The sequence below is a fragment of the Coloeus monedula genome, assembly GCF_965178545.1.
Source record: "Coloeus monedula genome assembly, chromosome: 4".
In the NCBI taxonomy this organism is placed as follows: Eukaryota; Metazoa; Chordata; class Aves; order Passeriformes; family Corvidae; genus Coloeus; species Coloeus monedula.
In genome coordinates this window covers 54,754,299-54,765,100 of record NC_138784.1, presented here as the reverse complement: position 1 = coordinate 54,765,100, position 10,802 = coordinate 54,754,299, and the positions used below count along the sequence as shown (strand labels likewise).

Here is a 10,802-nt window from a genome sequence, read left to right as displayed (position 1 = left end):
GGCTAACTCATGGTGGTCATTCCTGTCACTCTCTAAACAGCCTGCAGACAAGTCCTCTCTATTTCGGCTGTGGAGCTGCTCTGCCTTAAGCATTACTTCATTGAACTGGAGGACTTCTGAGGAAGCTGTACGAGTGGTGGCGTGGAAGTCTGCAACACTTAAAGCTTCTGCTGTGTTCTTCAAGTTGTAACTGTGTTGTGCTACCATGTGGGCAAGGGAGAAGCCTCAGCTACAGCTGCCCACTCCCCTCTGCCTCCCAGCCTCTCAGGACATTCATTCTCCCACCACATCATGCAGGGACTGTCCCACACCAGCTCTTCTGGCTCCCCCATTCTGTGCAGCACAGACTTGGCCTCCGGAAATGGATGTGGCTTCACCTGGCAGGAGACCCTATGGCTACCTGCCCTGTCTGGTGGGAAGGAAGCATCTCTGCAGGGCAGTTGGACCAGCACCTTTGTCCTCAGCCAAGCCCCAGCAAGGTGGGTCACTGTCCAGAACATCAACAAGGGACTAAGAAGGAGACAGGAAACTTCCAGAAGATGTGAAAATAAAATTTAAAATTTCTTGCTCTTTTATGAGCTCATTTTCTTTCTATAATTTCAGACACTTCCACTGGTAGTGAGACATGAACTAAAGGGCCACATACTGGAATTACAGGTAGCAGTCAGGCTCTGATATTTCTGGTCCTTTCAAAGGTCAGCTCTTTCACAGAACCACAGAATCATTAAGGTTGGAAAAGTCCTCTAAGATTGAGTCTAACCCTTAACCCAGCACTGCCAGGTCCACCTCTAAACTATGTCACTAAGCACCACACCTACACATTTTTTGAACACTTCCACTACTTCCCTGGGCACTTAATCACCATTTTGCTGAAGAAATTTTTTTTAATAACCAGTCTAAACTTCACCTGGTGAAATTTGAGGGCATTTCCTCTTGTACTGTCACTTGTTATCTGGAAGAGACTGACTCCCACCTGGCTACAGCCTTCTTTCAGGTAGTTGTCCAGAGCCTCCTTCTCTCCAGGCTGAACACCCCCAGCTCTCTCAGCCACCCCTCATATGACTATCTGTCTAGACTCTTCACCAGCTCTGTTGTCCTTCTCCAGACATGCTCCAGCACCTCCATGCCCTTCTTGCAGTGATGGGTACAGGATTCGAGGCGCGGCCTCACAGTGCTGAGCTGTTCCATATTACACATGAAACACACGGATGCTGGATTTTGATGTGTTTGTTTCTCTGACTGGTCTTCCACAGAAAATGGATGGCCACCCACTGCAGGAGTCTTAGGAGTCCAAAGGAGGAGCATACCTGCATCCTGGGGCTCCCGTGTCCAACTTGGATGGGAGCCTAGCACAGGATGTGCAGGAGCTGACACCTTTCCTGCAGGCCAAACAAGAGGCCTCCAGCAGAGATCATTTACCTCCCTGTGACCAAAAAGAAGTGAACTGAGCTTATGGGCAGGACCTGGGCCCCAGGGGAAATGGCCTAGGGGTGTCTGTCCCCAAGGTGGAAACACGCCTTGGCACCTCCTGGCTCCTGCTAAACCATATTGCTGCCCAGGAAGGCAGCACAGTAGCTCCCAGAGGAGTCTGGATGCTTGTCATACTTGCCTGTTTGAATGGAAAAGAGATTGCTTCTTGGACACATCTGTGAGGGAGCTCAGGACCACTGGCAGCAGAGCTGACACCACGGAGGGAAGGGGACTGGCTTTCCCTTCAGTGGGGCATCAAAACCTTAACAAGGTGTTTGGGGATGCTTTGTGGCTCTGCAAATAGGAGCCATGCCTTGAAATGCCTCCAAGGGAAACTGCCGTGAAATGTATGTAGGCAGAAGGTAATTGCCCAGATTAGACTTTGGCTAAGGCACAGGACTTGACACATGGTGAGGGAGTGTGCTGCAGGAGCTTCGATAACCGCGCGCGGCCGCCGCTTCCGCAACTGCTCAACACCTCAGAGCAGGGCTCACACCTGAGAGGGCCCATGGCCACTTGACAGCCACCAGAGGCAGTAGCTCTGGACAAATCTTCATAGGAGCTGTGCCCATCATCCTCTCCTTCCTCAAAAGGGTAATTCCAACAGCTCTTACCAACCTGAAAGATGAATTCTACCTTCCCTTTTCCTTTTTTTCAAGGCTTTTTCTTCTTCCACATTTTTCTCTTCTCTCATCTGCCACTTTTCAATATTCATTTTCTTCTTTATCACCTTCTTTTTCTATATAATTTTTTACCTCTCATACAGTTTCCTCCCTCGTCACTCTACTTCTTTCCTCAAAAGTATGGTATTGTTCCTTAAATACATTCACTTGTCTTGTCCAAATCCTCTCCACTGTGCTTTCCCTGAGTTACCTCATTGCCTTTTATTTTCCCTTGCAGCTGCTTAGATGCTTTTGCCTCTTGATTAAACACCCAGGATGTTTCTCATCCTTCACAAGTTTCTGTGGACAAGGCCTGGGGTCACAGGTCTGTATCCTGACTGTGATCTGCATTCCAGTACTGCTTCCATTCTCAGAAGATCCCAAGCCCCAGCTTCCATTTGGCCATGGGAGATTGACCACGAGTCGATTTTGATGCTATGGGAGCCTATGAAATTATAAAGGCAGCTAAAGACCAATTGTACATACCATATTTCCTGTAATACTGGATCTAGAAATACTCATGAGTTGTTGTGATCCTGAGCAAGAAGAAAATTGTCAGGAAGTGTTTCAGTTAGTTATAAATTGCTTTTGGTATGTTCTGGTCAATAAATACAAAAGAAAAAGGTGTCCACTGTTTTCTTGCCATGGCAGTAACATTTCTGACAATTCATCAGAAGATTCCCTCTCCATTATGCTTAATTTCCCTCCAGTAATTTGTTCCTATTTCTGGGAAAATCTGTCTCATTAATACTTGCAGGTACAAACTTACCCATATTTTTTCAGTACCACTACTGGGTAACCCGAAGTAATTCTCTTTGATGTGGCTTTATATAAAAGAAATACTAATTCTGTTATTTATAGTTGCAATGAGCTAACTAATTAATACTTAGTAGTGCTTCTGAACATATCTCTCTTCTCGCCTTTCAACATTTTGGCCACTACTCAGTTTCCTTCATGTTATCACTGCCTTCACACTAGCTGAAGCACCCAGAACCATAACTAATCTGACAGGGAGATGTCTAGTGCTACACGAAGAAGGGCTATTCGTGCCATTGCCTGCGATGTGATACCTCCAGTCGTGCATCTCCAAATGATGTTGGCTCTGCTTCCACTCTATCATATTGACAGTTCACACCCTGCTTGTTGTTCAACTGATACCATAGGAAAGCCTTTTTCCACCTGGATGGTAGACTGCTTTTCAAGTTTCTCTGTCTGACTGGATGTCTGCACTGGGGTTAGGTCTGACTATAGACAGCACTTGTACCAAATGGATCTCACTTGAATAACTCTGCTGCATCCTTAAAATACTGACGTTAACTTTCAGCCTGTAAGTCAAGGTGAACTACAGCTCTATTCATCTCCCAGTTCTTTAGGCCAATGTTCAGGACCTGGTGTGCAACATCGGTGACCTGACACAATCCCTAGCTTAGTTTTAGTGGTATATAGCCTTATGAACCATTTTTTCCAATGTCAATATGAAACTGCACTAACATATGGGCTCAGGTACTATCCTCCACACAGGCTCAAGTGCAGCTGAGAAAGATCTCAGGCTCTTTCCCAGGAGACTTCCCAAATGCTCATGAGCTTGATGCAACCATCTGGTGGGTTTTCACTCACAGAAATCCAGGACTATGTGTCTGCTTGAAAGCTTCAAACCACATTTATTGTAAATTCATGGGAAAAAAAAAAAAAAAAGAAACCACAGGCTGGTAAACTATTACATCTCAGTGTAAAGAACTTGTCCAGTGATGTGCAATCAGACATTGACAAGAATATCTAAATAAGCAACAGCTTCTCAATATAAATCTCATTAAATAAAAAAGAAAATTATTTCCATATTTACAGATTACAATGCAAATGGATCCTTAAAGCATTATTTTGTATTTAGCAGGTTTATTTCTTTGAAATAAAAGAGAAATGGCTTGAATCTAAGAGTGTACTTTGGAAGCAGCTTTCTAGACAGTCTATGTCACCAACAGTGAAAGGACAAGCAGCCTCCCCCTCGACCACTGCTCTGCTTCTTTTGTCATCCAGGCTTTCACCGAAGGGCTTCTGGTACCTCGACCTATAAAACAGGGGTGAGAAGGGCATTCATTACATTTGTTGTACAGTCTAGATGGCAAAATTCCTGAAATTCCAGCCAGACATAACACTGCCAAGAGCTCTGCACTACACATTATCTCCCATAACAAGACTGAGCCTGGGCAAGTACCCCACTTTCTGTTAAAATCACAGTCAGACAGAAATCACTGCGCTGAGAAAAGCCCAATCAGAGGCAAACCTCCTCCCAAGTGCTTTATTATACTCACGTTTCTAAGATTTTTTTTTTTTTTTTTTTTTTTTTTTTTACTTAATGTGTGTACTAAAATTAACTGAGCTTGTGCTATGGTCAGGCCACAATCAGCCACTGAACAAGGATCTCTTACTTACCCGCCTTAATTGCTTTATGCTGCTTGCCCGAATTGCTTCCATAAGGTTGTCATGGAGAGACCTTTGTGGGGTGGATGGACGGGTGGAGGGTCGTGAACCTTCCTCTGATTTTCTGTCCGAGACTGATTTTAGAGAATCTTTAATTTCTTTCAATATGCTGTTCTCATGTTTTCTGCTTTTTTTGCCTTTTTTCTTTTTCTGTCCATTATGTAAGGCTTTTTTTGAGCTTTCTTGCTGTTTGATGACTTCAGCTATATTCCTGGTTGGTGCCTTCTTCTGTGGAATAACCGGAGGAGGAGGAGGGGGAGGGGGTGGTGGGGGGCAAGGGGGTGGGGGAGGTGGGGGTGCAGGTGCTGAAGGCTGGCATTTCACTGGCAGTGCTTTCTTAGGGAGCTTTGGGGAAGACCATGGTGAGCTTTTAGGTGACACATAAGGCGAGGACCGAGGTGTCCCCTTCTGCAAAACTTTGGTCTTTGGACTGACGGCTCCATCACAACCTGACTCTTGTTGCCGCTGCTCCTGCATACGCTTTTGCCTCTGTTTATCCATATTTCTTGTCAGGATACTCGTCATGCTCATTCTTGGGCCAGCAAGGTCAAAGTGGTACCCCAGCTTTACCAGAGTGGTGTTCTCTTTCAACAGTTTGACTATGTCCATTTCCACCTGGCTGCCCATGATGTGCCTTTGATTGTGGAACCGCAGTTCCGTCAGAACCTTGTTATGCTGCAAAGCTCTCATGATGGCCAGCACACCTTTGCCTGTGATAAAATTTGACTCAATATTCAGACTAGTTATATGCTGATTTACCTTTAACATACCAGCAATAGCTATTGCCACATTGTCATCAGCGTGGGTGTTAGCCAGGCTGAATGACTTAACCACTGTGTTGTCCCTCAGGGCTTGAGAAAATTGTATAAGCATCTGTGAAGTGATGTTTTCAATGTTGTTCAGATTGACCTCTGTGGTGTCAGGGTCATTGCTCCTAACTTTTTCCAAAGCATCTTCAATAACTGTTGGATTTCCACAAGGGTGGATGGCACTGCTTTTTAAGCTCTGATTATCGCTGTCTTTTCCATCATGGCCATTGAGGAAGTTTTCATTGTCCTTTGCACCATTACACTTTTTGTGTCTGATGTGGTCAGAACGCTTGCCATAATCAGGTCTTTCACCAGCTGCAGCATTTTGCTCTTCCTCATTCTCATCATCACTCTCATCTTCATCTTCCTCATCTTCTTCTTCATCATCCTCTTCAGTATATGCCTCCTCAGACACTTCACTATTGCTTTCTGTGAAACACTCTTCTTGAAGTTCTTCTGAATTGTCTTCCTCTTGCTCGGAATCCTGAACAGGAATGTAGGTGTGCACGTTAAACATGACGGAAGTAATGTAACTACTGTCTTTTGGCACAGGAACAATTATAAGAAACTACATAAGTTAATGTAGAAAGCTAAAAAGAAACAGATACAGTTAGGAGAATAGAAAATGTTTCACCTAACACCTTTTTAACATTATTTCTTTTACATTCTTTAGAAAGTGCTTAGCATAAATTGCAACCACTTTACCAATGTCAGTGATTTCTGCCAAGAGAAAACTTGATACAAGGTATTACGACACAGACGTATTTCATGTTTTCTATGTGTTGGCATATCCACAAGGGGATATAATTTGGACCCTTGACAGCAGAAACATAAGACAACAATTTCAGAATGGACAGGAGCAACAAGCTTCTTCATTTCATGAGGAGTAGGCATCTCAGGCTGCCTTGCATATGTTAGTATGCCTAGAAGATTAAAGGTTGCCATGCTTTAAAATACAAGTAGTGTCTGCATGCATAATCTTGTATACCAGCATGCAAAACAATACAGAATTACAGAAGTCATGTCAAAAATACTCTGGATGCACTGTATGGGCTGTACATACTAATGAACTACTTGTTAAGAAAGGATTCGGATGCATTCCCACAGGTAACATGTAACCACACGTCAATAACCCCTGAATTTCTTCATGTTTGTCAAGAGCTAAGCTGGTGCTCACTGCCAGCTGTTGCAGGTCAGCTGCCACACTGTAAACTGTTATAACTCATTGTCTACAGAGCAAACACATGGTTTTTCTGAAATACGAGGTTATTTTAGTATGTTTGGTGAGTACCTGGAAGGCAAATTCAGAACCATGCCCCAAAGTTCTGCTTGTTGCCTTCAGCAGTTACGGTGGCAAAAGAGAATTGTCTGCAGAGGAGCAGGAAGAGGTGTTCGCCCCAGGAAAGCCTCACTCTCCACATGGAGGACTCCAGTAGTGCGGTGGGGACCTATGGGATGTGACTGAACCCAGAATCTACAACAAACCTTAAACCTCTTGCTCAAAAAGATCTTCCATGTCATGTTTTGCCTACTGGAAAAACTATAGGCATGTATTTTTCTTTACAACTGTAAATGTTTATAAAATTTTGGATGAATCGTAGTTGTTCTGTATGCACTACTTTAGCAAAATTTGTGTTTTAATCTTTGTAAAACACTAGAGTGTATTTTCCAAAGTGAGTACACTCTATAGAGACACAGCGGTTCTGTTTTGGAAAACAAAAGTCTTACTAACAGGACAGCCTATTTTTAGACAACCTGTGCAGTTTTAGGTTTGCTTAATTATCTGGCTCTGAAAATAGAGAATTGTTAAAATGCATGGTACTATTTCACAATCTTCAGCAGAATTCTGTGTTGGGACATATGCAAAAAAGATGCTAGCTGTAATGTTTGCAGAACTGTGACAGGACATTGAGCTGTTTCTGCCTGATGTTCCTGAGCATTCAGTGCCTGGGGGGCTGACAGGGTCTGACTGCACTGGCCTGCACACAGAGGTCTTGCAGGATCCAGCCCCACTGCTTCTCCTGTAGAACAGGTGCAGCAAGGCCCTTATGCTGAGAGATACTGTGCTACCCTATAGGCTTATTATGGGACTAAGACTTATATCTGGAGCTTCTATATATGTGTAGGGCTTTAAGACCTGAAAATACCAGGTACCTAAAACCCTGTCTTCACGGCTTTGGTTTTATATCTCTAGGAATATATACTACAGATGAGCAGAAGGAGGTGCCTTTAAATGCACTGTTGATATGTTTAATGATGTTAGATTAATAAAAAAACACTTTTTTTCTTTTTAGTGGCATTTCTGAGGTCAAAGGTGGAATTTCATTTCCTGTCACATACATTGTCTGGTGTCATAATAATCTACATGATAATTTTGGAATTTGATACAGAGATGTATTCTTACTGTGGGAGCACTGTGGTACAGGACTGCTGCAGGTAGCCTGCAGGGCTTCACCTTAGTTTGGGGGAGAAATTTGATGAAAAGTTAGGACTAAGAGAGTCAATGCAGAAGTAAATATTTCTGGAGGACAAGTTATTCACCCTAAAAGGCTATCTGCAAGCTGTTTGCCTTTTGGACCAGCTGATCTCTCACCACTAACTATAGAAGGAGCATGAATAACCATCTTAGATAAAGGTGTATAATTTCCAGACAGCTGAAAGCAAGAAGAAAATTGCTTTCAAGGAGCTTTCTTATTGCCTTCAGTGGACAGTTTTTGTGCCCTCTATATCAGCATATTAACCTTTTCTTATTTAAGGATGCATTTAGGGAGTTTTTTCTCTGATCAAAAAGTACAAAGTCTTTTGCCAGGACTTTGAGGTTTAGCCAGTACCCATCATTAATGCTATATATACATGGAAAAAGGAAAAAAAAAATGATCCTGCCATTATATAAGACACCAAACTAGACCTGTTCAGCAGGTTTTTTAGAACTGCCCAAGTTTCGAGTTCCAGGCTAAGCTGGAAATAAACATTAATCTTGCCATTTACTCTCTAGGACTGACAAACAGGGAGTGAAGTCAACGTCTGCAAGCTGATACTAATGGTCTGATGACAGCTACTGGTCTGTGCACTTGCCTGCAAAGACCTTATACCACCATTCACAAGCAAGAGAAAACACTTACATATAAAAACATGCTGGATATTGCAGGGTAATTTAATCCATCTGACTTTCCTTTAGGAGGATATTTTATATAATGTATAAACTGCAATTATTTCCTTGCAAACAAACCAAGCTCCTGAATCAAGGCTGTTATATGTTTTGATTCAGTTTTGCTGTCTTTGCCTTTGTTGTATTACTTTCTGCTTAAACATGGGAAAATATGTCCCTATAAGCAGAGTAAGAGCTTGGTATGAAGCAGTGACTAAAAATTCCCAAGTCCCCACTCTGCTTTGAAATTACACGGAGCCATCTTGAAAATAGAAGTTGCTTTTTGATTTGGCTCAGTCTCACAAATACTTTTAGCGAGGATCAGGGTGCCAACACGGACATCAGCTGAGACTGAGAGTGCTCACTGCTTGCCAAGACTGAGCCCTTCACTCCTGCCCAGCTGTACCGTTCATTTGCAGTTCAGGAAATGGCCTTTATTAGTAACATTTTTATTTTGGGGGATGAGTTGCCTAACAAACACTAGTAGTTGATTTTTTGGAAATGCAGTTAAATGGTTTGACTGATGACTCTATCCCAGGCCACTTTTCAAATAATGTACAGCTGCCCTCTGACAACAGTTGCCAGAAGACTCCTGAACCATGCCAAGGATCCTCAGCACGGACAAAGCAACACAAGCTGCTGACTGCAATGCAGCTTTCTTCCAACAAGCACAAAGCCTGGCATCCACTTACTCAACTTCTGACATAACATGTATTCAAAATTATCTTCCTGACATGCTTCTCAGCAGGCAATACTGGCTGTTTTTTAAGGAAAGGAAAAGGCATTTTGTGTAGTTATCTTAAAAAACGAAATGCTATCCAAAAGCCCACATCTCTACCTATTAATAATTTCTAACACACCCTTTGAATTTTTTCCTGTCTTGATCACTAGTGATAGTTTTTATGGCACTTTCTTTTCTTCTGAACTGAGCATTTAAGGTACCTCCAGAGAAAGCAAAAACTCTCTGAGCTAATACTCAGCGGAGCTAATACTCAGTGCTTTAGCAGGCACAGAGATGGCTAACAATGTTCTTAAAAATGCTACAAGAGACTGAAAGGGAATTAAATCACTCAGTGAGATCTCCAATGAAGAATAAAACCAAATAGCATCTTACCTTCTCGCATGCACCCAACCTCTCTTTTTCTAGGAGTTTCTTGGTCTCCCTCTCCCAGTAGGCCATCAGCGCTTCCCTGCTGAAAGTCCCTGTCGGTGTTTTCTCGGTCAGGCTCTTCTGCCGCTGTCCCACGGGAAGGTTACGGTCTGGCTCTATGTCCTCTAGCTCCCGCTCCAGCTCCTTCAGCTCCTCTTCAGTGAGAGAAGCGAGGAGCTCATCTTCATCAATGTCTTCATATTTACTGAGCTCTCTTCTATACCCAAAGGTAGACATGATCCTGCTTGGTCAGGCTGGTACAGAGCTAAAGTGACCAGGCATTCAAGAAGGCTGCAGCAAGCAAGCTGTGTCTCGTGTGGTCAGCAACTGTTTCCCTGCATAGCCAGAGGCACCCTTTTAAGAGTAATCATCGGGGGCTTACGACAATGCATGAAGGGATGAAAGCATGCTCCGTTTTAAGCATCAGACGTCAGCTAGACATCTGAACAGCAAGAATGTCCCAACACTAATGTTTGCAGGTCCCTTAAAGAGGGGGATTATTGACACACTGGCCATGGCCATATTTAGAGCAGGCAGCTAGTGGGAGAATACCAGCCTTGCAGACGGGGGGGCGGCACCAAATAAAACCCCGGGTGCACTTACACTGGCATTGTGTCCAAATTGCAGTAGGGAAAGAACAATGAAAATCCATTTAATCCTGAGCTGTCACAGGGGCTGGAAATAAAACACCCCTGTCATTGCTCAGTGGACTTCCTCTCACTTTCACAGTTTTCTACTGGAATGCTGTTATCCCGCCAAGGTGTTTGCAGGCACTTGGGATCGGTGGAAAGGCAACCAAGGGGAGGAGGTCAGCATGCCAGCACCTGTAGGGAGCACTGCTCCTGCAGTGTCACATGTTGCTTGGAACAAATCACACAATTGAATTTTTTATTAATTCCTTTATTTTTTCTAGGACTATCAGAGGGAGAATCAGCTTGACATGTCCATTTGGAGCACCTGTGAGATTTTTTTTTCACGTGGAGAATTGTGCTCTGCTGGGGAGAAAGGACAGAGTCACCCAGAGATTTAAGGGCAACAAGCCCTGGGTGGGCAGGGGAGCTGTGCCTTCATCACTTCTGACAGGC

General features: G+C 43.5%; 1 protein-coding gene across 1 annotated transcript; it reads right to left on the bottom strand.

Moving 5' to 3' along the window:
- Nucleotides 1-3,766: 3,766 nt before the first annotated feature.
- Nucleotides 3,767-10,078, bottom strand: LMOD2 (leiomodin 2). Its single transcript, XM_082279900.1, has 3 exons — nucleotides 9,682-10,078; nucleotides 4,563-5,903; nucleotides 3,767-4,197 (listed from the first exon to the last, which is right to left on the bottom strand). Exons 1-3 carry the CDS (start codon nucleotides 9,952-9,954, stop codon nucleotides 4,171-4,173), a joined length of 1,641 nt encoding a protein of 546 aa, XP_082136026.1. The 5' UTR covers nucleotides 9,955-10,078; the 3' UTR covers nucleotides 3,767-4,170.
- Nucleotides 10,079-10,802: the final 724 nt, after the last annotated feature.

What these genes read in the sequence shown, in the direction of transcription:
- LMOD2 (XM_082279900.1), bottom strand. Translation starts at nt 9,954, where the DNA reads ATGTCTACCTTTGGGTATAGAAGAGAGCTCAGTAAATATGAAGACATT. An exon ending in GGTTGGGTGCATGCGAGAAG is followed by an intron (nt 5,904 to 9,681) that starts GTAAGATGCTAT and finishes ATTCCTGTTCAG; the next exon opens with GATTCCGAGCAAGAGGAAGA. An exon ending in GCATAAAGCAATTAAGGCGG is followed by an intron (nt 4,198 to 4,562) that starts GTAAGTAAGAGA and finishes CCTGTTTTATAG; the next exon opens with GTCGAGGTACCAGAAGCCCT.